The 19,744-nt window shown below is 37.9% G+C and overlaps 1 protein-coding gene across 3 annotated transcripts in view; it reads right to left on the bottom strand.

Annotated features, from left to right (window-relative positions):
* The window catches only part of LOC114030876 (protein bicaudal D homolog 2-like), a 45,211-nt gene that overhangs the window by 23,466 nt on the left and 2,001 nt on the right, over positions 1-19,744 (bottom strand). For all 3 annotated transcript variants that reach the window (XM_027845771.1, XM_027845770.1, XM_027845772.1), the window contains exons 2-3: positions 11,268-11,493; positions 10,466-10,678 (exon numbers count right to left, since the gene is read on the bottom strand). In XM_027845771.1, the coding sequence (XP_027701572.1) occupies positions 10,466-10,678; positions 11,268-11,471 (417 nt within the window). In that variant the 5' untranslated portion in view covers positions 11,472-11,493. The remainder of the gene's footprint in view (positions 1-10,465; positions 10,679-11,267; positions 11,494-19,744) is intronic.

Raw genomic sequence — 19,744 nt, 5'->3', positions numbered from 1 at the left:
AGGATTCTACCTTGGGCCCTCTTCTACACCATCTCTATACTGATGATTCTCACATCTACCTTTCCTGCCTAAACTCTCTGCTGACCTCCAGTCTCACATCTCCAGCTGCCTCTCAGACATCTCAAACTTGATGTTCAATAGACATCTTAAACTCAATGTGTCCAAAATGGAACTCATTATCTTTCCCCATAAACCCTCTCCCTTCCTACTTTCCCTGTTACTGTAGAGGGCAACACCATCTTCCCAGTCCCTGAGGCTCACAGCCAGGAATCCTCCTGGTTTCCTCACTATCTCCCCCCACCCCAGATCCAAGCTATTGCTAATGCCTGTCCATTTTGCCTTTGCAACATCTTTCAAATACGCCCTCTTCTCTCCTCTGAGAGAAGTGTCCCCCACCCTGATGCCTGCCCTCATCTCATCTCCTCGTGCCTGGACCATTACAATAGCCTGTGGGTGGGTCTGCCTGCCTCAAGTCACTCCCCACTCCAGTCCATCCTCCATTGCTTAATAAAGGGATTTTTTTCTTAAAGTACAGGTCCAACCATGTCACCCCCTCCCCTACTCAACCTTAGTGGCTTCCTATCATCTCTAGGATCAAATACAAATACAATTCTGTTTGGCATTCAAAGTCCTTTATAATCTAGCCCTCTCCTACTCTTCCAGTCTTCTTACACATTACTCCCCAACACATACTCTTTAATTCAATGACACTGGCCTCCTGGCTATTTCAAGAACAATACATTCCATCTCTCAGATCTAGACATTTTCTCCAACTGTTCTTCATACCTGGAATGCTCCCCCCTATATCTCTGCCTACTGGCTTCCCTGGTATCCTTTAAGTCCCAACTAAAATCCCACCTTCTACAGGAAGACTTTTCCAACTCCTTAATTCCAGTGCCTTCCCTCTGTAAAGTATTTCCTATTTATCCTGTATATAGCTTACTTTGTTATGTTTGCAAGTTGTCTCCCCTAATAGACTGTAAGCTCCTTGAGGGCAAGAATTGTCTTTCTCTTTTTTTTTGTATCCCCAGCACTTAGCACACTACCTGGAACATAGTAGATGCTTAATTTTATATTGTACCATATTGTACCATAAGATATTATGAGATAATTGTACCATATTGTACCATATTGTACTTGACCATAAGAAATTATGAGATAATTTCACAGAATCCTAGGAAGTAGGAACCAACACAGAGTGAAGTGTGGGGAGCCAGGAAAACAATTTATACAAAGACAAACAATATTGTAAAGAAAAACAACTATGAAAACCTTGAGAAGTCTGATGACCAACAATTTCTTTAGAGGACCTATGATGCATGTTATCCACCTCTCGACAGAGAAGTAATGGAGCCAAGGTGCAGAAAGTGACAGACATTTTGGACATGATCACTGTATAGATGTGTTTTACTTGACTATCCTTATTTATTATAAGGGTTTTTCTCCATTCTTAATTGAGAGGGTATTGGGGGAAAGGGGAATGGAATTAGGAATAGTAATGCCAAAAACATAATAGAGTGCCACTGAAACATTTAAAAAGTTCAGAGAAATGCAGAAGGAAGCACAGACAAGCAGGGCAGTTTTAAAAGTGACATTTTTTTGGTTCAGTTGCTTTTCGATCGTGTCCAACTCTCTGTGACCCCTATTTGGGGTTTTCTTGGCAAAGATACTAGAGTGGTCTGCTTCCCTCTCTAGCTCATGTTTCAGATAAGGAAATGAGGCAAACAGGGTGAAGTGACTTGCCCAGGGTCACAGAGCTAGTGAGTGCCTGAGGCTAGATTTGAACTCACAAAAATGAGTCTTCCTGATTCTAGGCCTGGCACTCCATCTACTGCAGCACCATCTAGCTGACTAAATTTTTATATATACATATATATGTGTGTATATATATATGTATATATATAGCAGTACGAAATTCAGACCCACAATTTCATATACAATCCTCTTTGTACTCCACGATGTATATGGAAATCCTCTTTTTTTTGGTGATCAAATTTAAATTTTTAAAAATTTTTTAAAAAATTATGAACCTAAAAATTAGTAGTGATAAGCATTAAGGTAGGGAACAAAAGCTCATTTGAGCTAAACACACGATCTGATCACCTGGATAAAATAAAAACAATCAATCTTTCTAAAGGATACAAATCCCCAGAGGTGATCACTCTCAGATGAGGAAGTCATGTGACAGACTTGCTGGGAGAAAAGGCTAGACAGAGTTCAGTAACAACTCTCCCATTCCCAGCACTCTAATCGAAAGTATTTTATAATATATCATAATGTAACCAGTAATGCTGGAAGTTCCTGAAGCATAGTCTCTTCTCTAGAGAATTTACTTAAGTATCCAAACCTATTATTTTCTTCATTTTTACCTTATTTTTTAAGCTAGAAAGGGCCTTAAAAATCCAATCTGATACCATTTTATTTTACTATTTTGCCTTTTTTTATTCTGAACTTTATAACCATCAAATAAAATGAGCATTTCCATATATAATAAAGAATAAATACTATTATCCATGAACCAGAGACTCTCTTTTATATAAAACTCATTTTTCTAAGTATATAATGAATTCAACACATGACCTTCAAAGCAGCGTTACTTGCCTACGATTCCTTCAAAACTTACTTCTGTTCACTTTTTTGGGGGGGGGTGGAGGAGAGAGCCTCATCCCTACCCTCCTCTCACCAAAAAAAAAAAGAGAACCCCTGAAATAAAAACAAAACGATTGCAACAGATGTTCAGAGTCAAGCAAAACCATTTCCCACACTGTCCATGTCCAAAAATCTGTTTCATTTTGCATCTTGGGTTCACCAGCTCTCTCTCAGAGGGTAGGTAGCATGTTTCATCTCCAAAATCATAGTTGATCATTTAATTGATCAAAGTTCTTACGTCTTTCAAAATTGTCTTTATAATGTTGTTAAATATAGAAATTGTTCTCCTAGAGCTGCTCACTTCACTCTGCATGCCAGTCTTACTTCATTTCTCCAAAACCATCCCATTTGGCATTTCTTATATCCCGATAATATTTCATTAAATAAATATACTATAATTTATTCATCCATTCCTCAAGTAATGAGCATTCTCTTTGTTCTCTGTCAACAAAAGGAGGTGCTATAAGTATTTTCGTCCTTTTGGGTTCTTCTACTCTTTCTTTGGCCTCTTTGAATGTATACTATAGGCCACCCCTTAGGTATAACACTGAAGAAGTAAATTAAGAAGTATTGTCAAGTATGAACATTTCTCCAGTTATTTAGACCTATTTCTATCAAGAATATTTATAGGTATATTCATAAAGTTCCTACGTACCTCCTGTTAGACTCTTGAATGTTTGTTTGATACACTCTGTAATTATTCAGAATAGAATTTCTCTATCTCATTCCACTGGATTTTGTTGGTAATATACAAAAATACTGATAAATTTTATGGATTTATTTTGTATGCAGCAAATTTGCTGAGTTACTGTTTCAATTAATTTTAGTTGACTCAAGTTAATCCTAGGTACACCATATCATCTGCAAAAAGCAAATCATTTTGTCTCCTCTGGGCCTACGCTTATTCCTTTGATTTACTCTCTTGTCTTATTGTTATAGCTAGTATTTACAGCACTATATTAATTAGTAGTAGTGTCGATAACGGACATCCTTGCTTTACCCCTGATCTTATATAAAGGCCTCTAGTTTGTTCCCATTACATATAATGTTGGCTCTTGGTTTAGATACATATTATTATACAAAGGAAAGATCTGTTCATTTCTGTGCTTGTTAGTGGTTTGTTAGTTTTGTTTAACAAAAACAGGTGTTATATTTTGTCAAAAGCTTTTTTATGCATCCTGTAATTTTTTAGCATTCTTTTTCATAATATTGAACCAATCCTTGCATTCTTGGCATAAATCCAACATGGTCACAGAGTATAATCTTTTTGATATGTTGCTGTAGCCTCTTTGGTAACATTTTAATTAAAATTTTTGTGTCAATACTCATTAGGGATATTGGTCTATAGTTGTCCCTTTTGTCTTTTGATTCTCCCTAATTTAAGTATTAAGATATTTGTATTCTAAAAGAAATTTGGTAGGATTGTTACTTTTTTGCAGACAATTTATATAATGTTAGAATTAATTATTCTTTTAATGTTTGATAGAATTCACTTGTACATCCATGCAATCCTGGCATTTTTCTTCAGGGGTTCAATTATTTCTTGTTCAACTTCTTTTTCATAGATTGGGTTATTTAAGTTTTATTTCTTGTTCTGTTAAGCTGAGTGTTTTATATTTTTGTAAATATTTGTCCTCTTCATTTAAGTTGTTGGTTTCATTACCAGTAAGATAACAGTTCCTAATATTTCTTTTGAATTCTTTTACATTTTTGATGTTGGTAACCTAGTTTTACTCTTTTTTTTTCCAAATTACCTAGTGGTTTATCTTGTTTTTCCCAGAAACAAAACAAAACAAATCCAGCTCCTTTGATGGGATTTTTGTTCTTTTTGTTTGTTTGGCTCTCTGCTTTATAAATATCTGATTTTCGGAATTCTAATTTTGATCTTTAGTTGGGGTTTTTTTCTAGTTTTTATCTGTTCTTTCTTTTGTTGATGAAAGAGTTTAGAGAGATGAATTTTCCACTAAAGATTACTTTGACTACATCACAAAATTAATGGTATGTTGTTTCATTGTTGTCATTTTCTTTAAGGAAATTATCTCTAACTATTATGGTCTTACTACTTCTCTCTGTAACTTATTTTTTCTTTGAAGCATTTAGATGCTATACCATTTGGTGCATATATGTTAAATGCTGATATTTATTCATTACCAATGTACCTTGAGCATAATATTGTTTCCAATTCTCTTTCAATGTCTATTTTTGCTGTTGCCCTAAGACCATGATTGTTACACTTGATGTTTGTTTGTTTAGTTGAAGCATAATAGATTTTACTCCAGCCTCTTATTTTAACTCAGTGTGAATCAATGCTTCAAGTGCAGATTTTGCTTTCTAATCCATTCTGCTACTCTTTTATGTTTTAAAGGTGAGTGTATCCTGTTCACAGTTATCATCGTTAATTGTATATTTCTCTCCACCTATTCTCTTGCAGTTTTTTTTTCTTTCCTTGGCCCTGCCTTAACTCTTCTTTCTTTTTAAATTTTTTTTGTTACATTTTGAGTTCTGAGTTGTCTCCCTCTCTCCCTCCCAACCCCCCATTAGAGAAGGCCAACATTTGAGACAGATAGACAGACAGACAGAAAGACAGATAGATCTATAGATAGATGGATGTGGAACCATACAATACATACTTCCATATATCAGTTCTTTCTCTGGACGTGGATAGCATTTTCCTTCATAAGTCCTTCGTAGTTAATTTGCATGATCACATTACTCAGAATAGCTTAGTCATTCACAGTTACTCTTCAAACAATATTGCTGTTACTGTGTATTATAAACGTTCTCTTGATTCTGCTCATTTCACTTTTCATTATTTCATGCAAGTCTTTTCATGTTTTTCTAACACCAACCTGCTTGTCACTTCTTGCAGCACAGCTGTATTCCATCACCATTATATGCCACAACTTATCCAGCCATTCCTCAATTGATCGGCATCCCCTCAATTTCCAACTCTTTGCCACCAAAAAGAAAGTTGCTATAAATATTTTCGAACAAAAACTTCTTTTCCTTTTTCCCTGATCATCTTGGGAAACAGACCTAATAACAGTATTGCTGGGTCAAAGAGTATACACAGTTTTATAAGTCTTTGGACATAATTCCAATTGCTCTCCAAAATGGTTAGATCAGTTCACAATTCCACCAACAGTGTATATGTCTCAATTTTTCCACATCCCCTCTAATATTTGTTATTTTCCCCTTCTCTCATTTTAGCCAACCTGATAAGTGCAAGATGATACCTCAGAGTTGTTTTAATTTGCATTTCTCTAGTCAATAATGATTTAGAGCATTTTTCATACATATAGCTTTAATTTCATCTTCCAAAAACTGTCTTTTCATATCATTTGACCATTTATCAAATGTGGAATGACTTGTATTCTTATAAATTTGACTCAGTTCTCTATATATTTGAAATGAGGCCTTTATCCAAAAAATCAGTTATAAAAATGTTTTCCCAATGTTCTGTTTTCCTTCTAATCTTGGTTACATTGGTTTTATTTGCACAACCCCTTTTTAATTTAATGTAATCAAAATTATCCATTTTATATCCCATAATGATCTCTATCTCTTGTTTAGTCATAAATTCTTCTCTTATACATAAATCTGAGAGGTAAAATGTGCTCCTCTAATTGACTTATGATATCTCCCTTTATGTCTAGGTCATGTATTCATTTTACCTTATTTTGGTATATAGTATAAGATATTGGTCTATACCTAGTTCTGCCAGACTGCTTTCCAGTTTTCCCAGCAATTTTTACCCAATAGTGAGCTCGTATCCCAAAAGCTTAAACCACTGTGTTTATCAAACACAAGGTTCCTACAATAATTTATTACTATATAATTATACTTACTCTATTCCACTGATCCACCATTCTATTTCTTAACCAGTACCAGATAGTTTTGATAATCAACACCTTATAATAGTTTAAATTCTGGTACTGCTAGACTTCTTTCTTTACATTTTTTCCCATTAATTACTTTGATATTCTTGCCTTTTTGTTCTTCCAAATGAATTTTATCATTTTTTCTAATTTAACATAATAATTTTGGTAGTTTAATTGGGATGGCACTGAATAAGTGGATTAGTTTAGGTAGAATTGTCATTTTTATTATATTAGCTCAGCCCACCCATGCTGCCTTACTCTTTACAAAGGCGGCAGTGAGAGAGAAGGCACACTCAGTACTAGTGACCTTTGCTTGATGCATTCTGCTGCCCTTTGTCTATACACCATCACAAGTTTTTACACTTTCTTTCCTTTTGCTTTTTGACACCCTCCCTCCCCAATAATACTCTGAGTCTGAAGTTTGTCTTGCTTATGACTAATCCATATTGCAGTTCATCCACCTTCTTATTCCCACCCCGACCCTACTGCCACTTACTATTTGTTTACTGAGTTAAATATTTGTGTGTTTGTTTGATAACAGGTCTCCCTAACTCACCCAGGCTGGAAATACAGCAGCTACTCACAGGCCCAATCCCACTACTGATTGGCATAGGAGTTTTGTGGTGGTTTACCCCTCCTTAGGCAGCCCAGTAGCCCTCCACTCCCTGGGACTCACCACGTTGGTGTTGAACTTACAGACATCAGATAGGCTGTAGCTCCACCGCAACTCAAAATTCTTGAGCTCAAGCTCATTAGCCTCAGCCTTCCTGGTTAGGAGGGATTACAGGAGTGGTCCACCACACTCAGTCTTAAATATACTTCCATACCAAACTCCATGTGTGTGTGTATGTGTGTGTGTGTGTGTATGTGTGTGTGTCTGTGTGTCTGTGTCTGTTTTCATTCCAACATTCTCAGATTGGTTCAGATGAAAATGAAATTTAAGTAATACTCATTCCCTCCACCCCCTTCCTCATTTTTATAATCATATGCACCCTGATCATGTGAGATACTAAATTCTCCTACCCTTCCTCCTTAGTATACTCCTTTTCCCCTCCATTTTCTTTCTTCAAGATCATCAATTAAAAAAAGGAAAAAGAAAATTATCATAAAGAAATATGCATAGTCCAACAAAACAAGTTCCCACACTCGCCATGTCTAAAAATGTCTCATTCAAGCACTTTAACTCCATCACCTCCTTGGAAGCAGGTGGTTGGTATGATTTACCTTCAGGTTTCTGGACCCATGGCTTATCTTTGTATTGATCAGAAGTCTAAAATCTTTTCAAGTTGTTTTATTTTTTATAATGTTGTTGTCAATGTGTAAATCATTCTCCTAGTTCTGCTGACTTCACCCTGCATCAGTTCACAGAGGTCTTTTCAGTTTCCTCTGAAATGTCCACTTTATCATTTCTTATGGCACAGTAATATTCCATAACATTCATCTATATAATTTGTTTAACCATACCCCAATAGGTACCCCCTTAGATTGCAATTTTTGGCTACTTTGAAATAAGCTTTCCTAAGTTGTTTGTTTTTTTGTTTTTTTTTTTTTTTACATACAGATCCTTCTTCTCTTTCTTTGATATCTTTGGGGTGTAAACTGTATAATTGGGTCAAAGGGCAAACACCATTTAGAGTCACTTTTAGGACATAGCTTCAAATTGCTTTCCAAAATGGCTGAAGCAGTTGGGAATCTTACCAACAATGTACAAGTGTACCTGTTTTCCCTCAGTCCTTCCAACATTTGTCCTTTACCTTTCTGTCATCTTTACCAATATGATGAGTGTGAAATGGAACCTCAGATGTGCTTTAATTTGCATTTCCCTAATTATTAGTGATTTGAAGCATTTTTTTCATATGATTGGTGATAGTTTGGATTTCTTCCTTTGAAAACTGTTTGCTCCTATTCTTTGACCATTTACCTATACTTTTTCATTCTTATACCAATTATTTGGTTTTTCCCACTTTTTGAAAAAATAAGATTAGTTGTTTATTTTATTAGATTAAAAAACAACAGCTCCAAGTTTATTAACTAATTCAACGGTCTTTTGCTTTCAATTTTATTAATCTATTCTTTAATTTTCAAAATTTCTACTTTGTTGCTTAGTTGGGGGCCAAGCTGTATTTTTCTTTGAGGCTTTGGCTTACGTATGTTGTGATGTTCTTCTCTTGTTCTGAGTTGGTGTCTTAGGTGGCTCTGGCTCCATAACAGCTCTTTATAATGAGAGTTTTTGTTTGTTTATTTACTCATTCCAGCCTTACTTCCTGAATTGAGACTTTGTGTGAGGGCCAGGCTCTACACAGTTCTGGAGAGAAGATTAGGCCCTTGTTTGGACCCAAATTGTATTCTCTGGGTTCCTGACACTGCTTCTCCAGGTACTGAATGCTGTATTTTTCAAGGACACTAAAAGCAGTTCAGACCAGGGAATTGCCAACTTTCAGTTCTCGCCACATGTTCTCTTCTGAGCAACACAATTGCAGGCTTGCCTCTGGTTGAAGCTCCAGTAGACAGCTGCTAGCCTCAGCCCGTCAGCTAGCTGGAAGAACGTGCAGATTCTGAGCAATACAACTGCAGGCTTGTCCCTGGTCTCTGTTCACCATTTTGATTACTCAGCTGCAGGCCTATGAACTGAATCACAATCTTGCTCCACAGTCAGAGAAACAGAGCTAGAGGCTCCCCCCTGGTCCACACTCCCTGCCTTGGTCCACAGATTCAGGGCCTAGTTTCTACTTTTCCTCAACACTGTTCTGTGGTCAGGCTGATACAGCTTCAGGTCCCAACCTCATTCCATCTGAAAGAAGGCTCTGTATGGACCGTGCTGACTGGACTGCCTCCCCAGTGCTCACAGGCCTCTGGCTATCTCTCTGTGCTGAAAAAATGACCTTCTGCAGCCTGGTGCTAAGTGTACTTTCTTGACGTTTGTTGGAGCAACTGTGGGAGCCAGCTGGGCTATATGTTTCTTCTTATGCTGTCATCTTTGTTAGCCTCCTATTTTCATCATTTTGATGAAAATCTAAAACTTAATTCTAAAACTAAGCCAGCAGAGGATTTGTGTGCAAACAGAAGATTTCAAACAGAATTAAACTTTTTCTTAAGAACAATTCTTTTATATGGTATTTGATAACTTCCTATGGACTGTCTTCATGACACTCCTATGAGGAGGCACTGTTACCCCTATTTAATAAGTTAGGGAATTGAGGTATAGAGGTCCTTAAGTAACTTGACCAGAGTTACACAGTTCAAAGATAGTAGAGCCAGAATTCAAGCCCAGGTCTCTCCTGACTCCCAAGGCCATTTTCCTTTTTCTTAAGCACCAATTATCATTCCAGGCTGTGATGCAAGATACACTCAAAGGCCATTGTGGTATATAGGGTCATTTGCTTCTTCATTAAATGGGGCTTTTGGAGGGATCTTTTTTTTTCTTTTTTTTTTTGGTGAGGCAATCAGGGTTAAGTGACTTGCCCAGGGTCACACAGCTAGTGAGTGTTAAGTGTCTGAGTCTGGATTTGAACTCATGGCCTCCTGACTCCAAGGCCAGAGCTCTATTCACTGCGGAGGGATTTTTTTTTTGATCTTGTGTCTTTTGGCATGTTTATTTTTCTGTCTCCTCCCTACTCTTATAAAGCTGCTAAATTTTATTTAAAATTACCATTATTAGGTTTTCCATGAGTGCCTCTTCATTTATATAAAGTATACGTATTTTAGGTCATGACCTAAATGACTTCTATTTTGGTTGTTCTCAGACTCTTCTGTATGACTTTCTTTTCTTTTCTTGGTTAGGATCTGGGGAGCTAAAGCTTATTGATTAAGCAAGCAAGGTACTTCATAATGGGAACACTCAATGGAAGTGTGTTGGAAATATATAAACTATCCCCCACACAAGCTTGGAATGGGGCCCATACACCCTGGGAAGCAAGAGACATACGGACACACACCTTTCTCAGCTCCTGGATTATGGAAGAAAGGCGATCATTTTCTGCCGATGTATTAGTCACAAGAAATCTCATTTGTTTAATGTCGTTCTGCAACTCTTCAATTCTCTCCATCAGCTTTGCCTCCTTGGAAGCGGTTTCTAGCAGTAAGCATTCTTCTCTGTTCTCTCCATCAAATGTGGCCCGCTTATGGTTGCTATGACATTCTGCTAATGCCTAGAATGGACAGAGAAGATAGCCATTTTGGAGGCAGACTAGAAATGGGATTTACAACTAAGACACTGTAATGTAGGACATATGAATACTAAATTGTAACCCAGAGGGATGTTTCTTCTCAAATAACATGACTTTTTCCAATGACTGAAATACTTTTGCTGCACTAGTCAGCAAGTGGTTATTGAACACCTATGATGTGTCTTATACTAGAAGAAGAGACAAGAATGGTTAAGAGCTAAAAACCCAGCACTATTTTATGGAATTCTAAGGCACTGTCTCTATCCTTAAAGAGCTCACAATTTAGTTGATAAAATAAAAATCTTAACCACTCCCTTCCTCAAAAAACACCTCTATATATAAATTAAATATATTTAAAGAATTCAGCAAAGAGAATTAATCAAAGTGGTTAGCTAAAGAAAGCTTTTTGGGGGGGGGAGGGGAGTGGAGTTGTCTGTTTTTCATTTTTTTCCAAAAAAGGAAGAGAGATCCAGAAAAGAAGCATAGACAGAGCTAGCCTTGTCAGGTCTCAGTAAGGCACCTCCCCTGGGGGCCACTGATGGCTCTGAGTCGCTGTTAACATCCTGTTTACCTCTTTCAGTTGATGCAGTTCCAGCCTATGGGACTCTAGCTCCGTTTCCAAGTCCCCATATTTCTGTTTCAAATCAGCATTTTCCTCAAGCACTGCCAGGCCATATGTCGCGGCCTGGACTTTCTCCTGGGTTGTCTCCTGCAGCTCGCTGGATAACCGTTCCACTTCTGCTCTTAGAAGTGCCAAGATCCTTTCCTGTTCCATAGGGGATAAACTGGGCCCCTGCCTGCCAAGCACAAGCCAAGAATCAGTATGTTGTCAGAAGAGAAGCCCTTAAGGAAAGGGAAGATTTACTGAGGACACCATTAAACAAACACAAGATTCATGTGGAAAGAAACCTAAACATACAGCTTGACATTGGGTGGGGGGAAGGGAAGCGAGCAAAAGGACAAGGTAAATTGTAGTATCAATAGTTACCAGCTTTAAAAAAAAAAAAAGGCTGGGGCTCAGATTCTTAAAATCTAGCCAATAGCACAGACTCACTAGGAATCTCACGCACCCCAATCAGTGTTCTAATAAACCTTGTCTTTGGCTGGAAAAGAAAAAAAAAAGGCTGGGGGGGTGAGGGTCCATAAGAAGAGCCCAGGAAAATAGAGAGTGTTCAAAGGATGAAGCAGTTCAGTTAGAAGATTTGACAATGAAGTTTTAAGATATAAAGAAAGATAGTCACTCTGAACATCTCTACTATTTAAAAAAAAAAAAGAATAAATGGGCGGGTGGGGAGTGGAGAAGAGAGAAAAAAATGGAGCATCTTGATTCATAAGCAGATACCATAGGAAAACAAAATGTTTCCCATTCATTCTATAATGGGTCACTGAATTGTGGTGGGGCAAAGAGCCACTAGTACAAGAGGGGAGAAACTGATGCCATAAAACAAGCCCCTAATAAATGTTTGTTGATGGATAAAAGTGAAAAAGCAAGTTAAAACTAAAAACAACTTTTTAATCATCCATATTTTAAATTTATGAAAGGAAATATGAAATTATTTTTAAAATAATGTGTGGGTACAAGTTGAATACAAGTGAAATATTGGGTGTTCCAAACATCTTACTGCAGTTTTGTTGTTGTTCAGGCAGTTTTCAGTAATGTCTGACTCTTTGTGACCTCATTTGGGGTTTTCTTGACAAAGATACTAGAGTGGTTTTCCATTTCCTTCTCCAATTAATTTTACAGATGAGGAAACTGAGGCCAACAGGGTTAAGTGACTTGCCCAGGGTCACACAACTAGTAAGTGACTGAGGCCAGATTTGAACTCACAAAGATGAGTCTTCCTGATTCCAGGCCCTGTACTCTATCCACTGCAGCGTCACCTAGTGCAGTTTTACGCTTTAATAACTTCAGAAGTAGAAATGAGACCAAAAAAAATTTTAATCATTTTAAATTTTAATTATTTAATTTTATTTAAAATTTATTTAGTTTTAAAAATTTTGAATAATGAATTTTTCATTGAAATTAAGTTAATTTTTGTTTCAGTCCCTCTGAAGAGGACAATGAAGAAAAAGTCAACTGCATTCTCTGGTTAGCCAAACAGCAATAAGGAGAAAATTCACTTCCCATTATAAAAAGGAGGTTCCCCACAGAAATTTAACAATTGAATGAAAATATTAAAGGAAACTGGCTCAATTCATGAATAGCCTAGATCCAAGAGATATCAAGCACATACAAAGACTGTGGCTGAAACCGAGACGGCATTTGGACACAGTCCCTCCAAAAATCAGTGCACTGCGTGTTTGCTGAATTGAGCATTCCCAAGGCCACGATGCACAGAATTCCAATAGACAAGGTTACAACTGTTCAAATGTTCCTAAGAGAAGATTTCTAGACAAAGTTAGACCGCTGTCAACTAATGACATCAAAAATGAAAAATTCCAATGGCAGACATGACAAGGTGACATTTTCTGGTGAGGCAGTTTTCCACATAAGTGGCAAAGTTAACCATCACAACTGCAACATTTGGGGTGTAGAAAAGTCTCAAGGAGTCTGGCAACAAGAGACTCCCCAAAAGTTCGTGTTTGGCACACCATTAATATACTTTGCCTTTTCTTTTTTGAAAGGTCTACAGTCAACAGTGGATCTTAACTCAGCAGTGCTTCCAAATTTTTTCTTTTTCAAGCTGCAGAGGTTACACCTATTGAATAACACCCATTTTTCAACAAAACAGGACACCTTGTCATTATGCATTGTATGAGTGACACTTTCTGGATGACAGTATCTCAGACCAGTGGATCTGTAGAGGATGCCATCTTGCTGGGCCAACTTGGACACCTGATTTGTCTTTATTAGACTTTTTCCAGTGTGGCCAGGGTCATGTCAAAATTGTCTGTATGCATCAAAACGTCGTTCTTTGAATGACTTTACGGGTAGGATTACAAATGCAATCCTTTGAATGAATAGGAGTTGAAGAAAATTTTCACAAAACACAAAAATCATCTAGAACAAGGCATAACACAAAATGGTGGTTATGCTGAATTTTATTGAGAAACATGTCAATATTTTAAACAATTAACCTTTCAAATGTTATTTTTTCTAAGTCTGTGGCATTTATACTTTTTTTTTTTAAAGGCAATTGGGGTTAAGTGACTTGCCCAGGGTCACACAGCTAGTAAGTGTCAAGTGTTTGGTCTGAGGCCGGATTTGAACTCAGGTCCTTCTGACTTCAGGGCCGGTGCTCTATCCACTGCGCCACCTAGCTGCCCCCCATTTATACTTCTGAAGTTATTAAAGCATGGCTCAATAGCTCTTGGATCTAGGCTTGTCATGAATTGAACCAGTCCAATTTTTTCATCCAATTGTTAAATTTTAGGGAGAGGGGAGCTCTTTTTATAAATTTAAATTATTAAACTTTTTTTTTTAAGTTTTTAGGCAATTAGGGTTAAGTGACTTGCCCAGGGTCACACAGCTAGTAAATGTCGAGTGTTAGTCTGAGGCCAGATTTGAACTCAGGTCCTCCTGACTTCAGGGCCGGTGCTCTAGCTACTGCTACACCTAGCTGCCCCTAAATTATTAAACTTTCAAATAACTTTTTGTAATTTTGTAGCATTTCTATTTCTGAAGTTTATTAAAGGTTAAACCTGCACTAAGACTTTTAGCATAAGGCATTTTGGTTCTGCTTTCTTCCTTTTTTTTTTTTTTTTTGCTGTTGGCTTTTTTTTTTTAAAGAAAATAATCCCATTTCATCCAATGCAAGAAATCTAAGTTTTGCAGACAAATTGCCTGAGTTTTTTTTCCTCAAAATAAGCATCAAAATGCTGTTACTTCCTTTTAAGCATTCTTTAGAACAGAGAAAGTTCACAAGAGGGAACAATGCACAAAAACCCATAGTAGTCAGACAACAAGCGTTTATTATATAAAATGGTTATTCTAATGGCCAAGCACAAAGGCATTCCCCAGAAGGACCGTAAGGGGACACTTTCTGAATCATAAACATTACCATCCCCAATCATCACCAATTCAGCCCACTTCTATCATTATTCCCCTCTGCTATCTAACGGGTCCACTTTCAAGAGAGTGGTGATGAGGACCTCTGCCACTTTCCCATGTCTTCTTCTACCCTATATGGGGGGCAGAGTTGCTGCCCACTCCCCACCCTGGTGGGGCTCTGCCCAAGGACCATCTTTAACACTGGTGTGTCCTTAAGACCTCTTCTCATTCCAAATCACTATAAAATGCATAAAATATCTGGAGAGCAACCTCTCAAAGCACACAAAAGACATAGATTCAATTGCAAGTTATTAAAGAAATAAAAGACAACCTAAATAGCTAGAAGAATATTCAGTGCTCATGGCTAGATCACGCCAACATAATAAAAATGACAAAACTATCAAAAAAAAAATGCCTTAATGCCATATCAAATTACCAAGAGTATACTTTATAGAGCTTGATAAAATAATAACAAAATTCATTTGGAAAAACAAAAGATCTAGAATATCAAGGCAAATGATGAAAAGAAAGACAAAAAGGAAACAGCTCTTCCAGATCTCAGACTATATTATAAAACAAATCATCAAAATCATCTAGTATTGGTAAAAAAAACCTGAGATATAGATCAATAGAACATCTAACAAGAGAGCATCGAAAACAATGAAACTCAATAACCCAGCGTTTGAAAATGTGGAAAACATTAATTATCTAGGAAAAAATTCCTTATCTGATTAAAAACTGCTGGGAAAAGTGGAAAGTGGTTTGGCAAAAATTCGCCTTAGACCAGTACCATATACTTTGTTCCATAATACCTTCTAAATGGATGTGACTTTAATAATTTTTTTTTTTGGCTAGGCAATGGGGTTAAGTGACTTGCCCAGGGTCACACGGCTAGTAAGTGTTATATGTCTAAGGGCAGATTTGAACTCAGGTCCTCCTGAATCCAGGGCCGATGCTTTTATCCACTGTGCCACCTAGATGCCCCATGTGACTTTAATATTAAAGATGATACTATAAAAAAAATTAGAAGAGAAACAGATCATGTATCTCTTACAGCTATAGGTAAGAGATCTATTCTTAACCACATGAGAGGTGGAGGCAATTACAAAGATAAAACAGATAACTTTGATTACTTGAAACTGAAAAGGTTCTGCATAGACAACACTAATTCATTTAGCATAAAAAGTCAAGTGGCTGAATGGGAAAAAAATCTTTGCATCAAATTTCTCTGATAAGGGTTTGGTATGGAAGATATGTGTATGTGTACGTGTGCATGTATATGTGTGTGTGTGCATGTGTGTGCGCGTGTGTGCGTGTGTGTGTGTGTGTAGTTGAATAATGTTAAGGGGTTCCCTGAACTTGTCTTTTTGAGTTGCCATATTTTTCAGAAATGCTGGACCCAGAGTATGCAGGAGGCCCTGAATGTGTCAAGAACGAAGCCTCCCCCGCAGCTGACAAAATTTGTTGTTTGCATCCTAAACTGGACTCCCTGTGTATCCTTGGGAGTCAAAACAGGTGCCAGTCAGTCTGCATTAGACCGGGAAATTGCCTGTGCAGCTGAAACCTGTGTAGATAAGCAGACCACCCTATCTTCATGGTCTAGCAGCTCCCAAGGGAAAAGAATGGCTTTTGCTATTACTTGGCTCCTCCCCTCCAGGAGAGGTTTTATCTTTTTCCCACTCCTACTGCTCTTTCTCTCCTCCCATGCTACTCCCCTTTAAGTAGAGATTTGTGTTTTCTCCTTCCTTTGTCCTGCTGTTATAAAAAGGCAAACTTCTGTATGGATTGTGAACTCCACATGCATGTTCATTTATCTTGTAATAAACCTAGTTTTCATGTAAGTTTCATGAAGTTGTGATTCCCTGTTCTGTCTCTCTGTCTCTGTCTGTCTCTCTCTCTCTGTGTCTCTCTGTATATGTATATATGTATATATATATATATATATATATATAGTGCCATTTGCCATTCACCAATAGACAAATGGTCAAAGGATATTCAGTGATCAAAAGAACTGAAAAGTATTCACAACCACATGAAAAAACACCAAATCACTAATAATAAAAGAAATACAAATCAAAACAACCCTGAGGTTTGACTTCATACCCTGCAAATTGGCAAAAAAAAAGACAAAAAAACGGCAATACACACTAATACATTGTAGGTGGAACTGTGAAATGGTATAACCATTTTGGAAAGCAAACTGAATTATGTAAATAAAGTGACAAAAATGTCCATAACCTTTAAAATAAAGCCCCATTACTGGGCTTATACCCCAAGGAAGTCATCAATAAATGCAGCTAGGTGTCACTGCAATGGATAGAGCTCCCAGAGTCTGGAAAACTAATCTTCCTGAGTTCAAATCCAGCCTCAGATTTACTAGTTGTGTGACCCTGGGCAATTCACTTAACCTCTGCTGGCCTCAGTTTCCTCATCTGTAAAATGAGCTGGAGACGGAAATGGCAAACCACTCTATATCTCTGGCAAGAAAACCTCAAATGGGGTCACAAAGAGTTGGACACGACCGAAAAACGACTCAACAACAACAAAGCCATCAAGAAGAAAAAAAGTTGGACAGCTAGGTGGCTCAGTGGATAGAGCACTGGCCCTGGAGTCAGGAGGACCTGAGTTCAAATCTGGTCTCAGACACATAACACTTAATAGCTGTGTGACCCTGGGCAAGTCACTTAACCCCATTGCCTAGCCAAAAAAAAAAAAGAAGAAGAAAGTCACCATCTACTTCAAAATATTCGTAACAGCACTTTTTGTGACAGCTAAGAATTGGAAACAAATTGCACATCAACTGGGCAACGGCTAGACAAAGTGTGGTATGTGAATGTCATGGAATATTTCTGGGCTGTAAGAAATGACAGGTGATGAGTACAGAGAAGCATGGAAAAAGCTTTTGTGAATTGCCATAACAGAACCAAGAAAAAATATCCACAGGAACTATAAAAATGTAAGTGGAAAGAACAAGGACACATCAAAAAATCAAAAGTAAACATAACAAAACCAAAAAGATCAAGTGGGACTCCATACAGAGATAGAAGACACCCTCAACCTTCCCCTTTGTGGAGGGGGGGTGGGCTCCACAGGTCTTACACATTACACGGATTTTCAGGCTTTCTCAATGTACCAATCATGTGACTGTGCTGACTTTTTTTTTTAAACTCCTCTCTTAAAAAATACCATTTTTCATATGGGATAGCTCTTGGGGAAGGGAAGGGGAAGAGGAAGAAACAAAACATATCAACAAAACCTTATTTTTTAAAGTCAAAAAGAATAATTCAGGGGATGATAGAGTCAGACTTGTCCTTTAGAAACATCAGTGTGGCAGCTGTGTGGTGGATAGATTAGAGGGGAGAAAGACTACAGGCAGGGACACCAACTGGGTGGCTACTTCGATAGTCCAGATAAGAGGTAATAGAGGCCTGAACTTAGGTGGTAGCTATGTGAGAAGTGAGGAAATGGATGTTAAGGTAGAAAGAATAGGATTTAGCAACTGAAAGGCTATAAGAGAGGAGAGAATGAGGAATTGAGGTTCTGAACCCAGGAAATTAGAAAAATGTCCTTGACATAAATAGGGTTGGGGAGAAAAATAGTATGGTCTCTTTTATTTTATATTTATTATACATATATTTTATATGTATTATATATTTATTTATATATTATATATTTTAATATTTATTATATATTTATGTTTAGTTTAAGATGTTTGTGAGACATCCAGTTGGAAATGTTCAACAGGCAGCTGGTGATGTAGGACTGGAGACAGAGACTTGAGAGTCATCTGTCTAGAGAAAATGAAACCCATAGGAGCTGATGAGGTCACTGTGAATAGAAAGGCAAGGCCCGAAATAGGGCCTTAGGGTACATGCAAGGACATGGTGAGGGGCCTGCAAAGGAGAATAGGGAGCAGTCAGCCAGGTTAGCAACTCTCCCACAATCCACAGCAGCTCTTCTGAACCTTTTCATCCTTCCACAAAACGCCCACAGCTTCCCCCCCCCCCCCCGCCCCTGACACCGCTGCCCCTCAGCTGAGACCTGGCTTCATATTTGACAGATAAAATTGAGGCCATTTACTGTGAACTTCCTCTTCTCCCACTCTTCCTTATCTCCTATGACTTAAATTCTTTCTGCCACTCACCCCTCTTTCACGCCAGTCTCGTGTGAAAAGGTGTGGCCTTACTCAGTACCAAGGCTGCTTGTTCAAGTGATCCCATTCCATCCTGCCTCATCGGAACAGATTGCCCCGTCTGGCATCCCCACTCTCACTTATTCTCAATCTTTCCCTCTCTACTGGTTCCTTCCCTACAGCTTACAAATATGCTCAAGACTCCCCCATCCTGAAAAAAAAAAAACCACCTCACTTGATCCTTACATCCTCTATTTCTCTTCTGCCCTTTGTGGCTAAAGTCCTTAAAAAGGCATCTACAATAGATGCCTTCACTTTCTCTCCTCTCAATCACTTCTTAACCCTTTCTGACTTTATCATTCCACTAAGACTGCTCTGTCCAATGACCTCTTCATTGCCAAATCCAATCCAATTGGCCTTTTCTCAATCTTCATTCTTCTTGACCTCTCTGCATCCTTTGACACTATTGGTCACTCTTTTCTCCTTGATACTCTCTTCTCTCTAGGTTTTTGAGACACCACTCCCTCTCTCTTCTTATCAGACTGCTCCTTTTTCCTGTCCTGTACCGGATCCTCTCCAGATCACATCTTCTAACCTTCGGTATCTCACAGGGTTCTGTGCTGGGCTCTCTTCTCTTCTCCCTCTATACCACTTCACTTGGTGAGCAATCAATCAATCACCAATTAATTAAATGCCTACTATGGCATTTTGATAAACACTGCTCCTCAGTCTCCCAGATTTAATTACCATCTCTATGCTGATGAATCTCAAAGCTACTTATCCTACCCTAAGCCCTCTACAGACCTGCAATCTCGAATTTCCAAATGCCAGGTAGACATCTTAAACTCAACACAGTCAAAACCGAATCATTATCTTTCCCCCTAAACCCTCCCCTTAATTACCATCTCTACCAGGAGGATCCCTA

The sequence above is a fragment of the Vombatus ursinus genome, unplaced genomic scaffold, assembly GCF_900497805.2.
Source record: "Vombatus ursinus unplaced genomic scaffold, bare-nosed wombat genome assembly UNPS02015024.1, whole genome shotgun sequence".
NCBI lineage: Eukaryota > Metazoa > Chordata > Mammalia > Diprotodontia > Vombatidae > Vombatus > Vombatus ursinus.
Note: the sequence above shows the minus strand (reverse complement) of the source record. Positions and strands in the feature narration are given on the sequence as shown.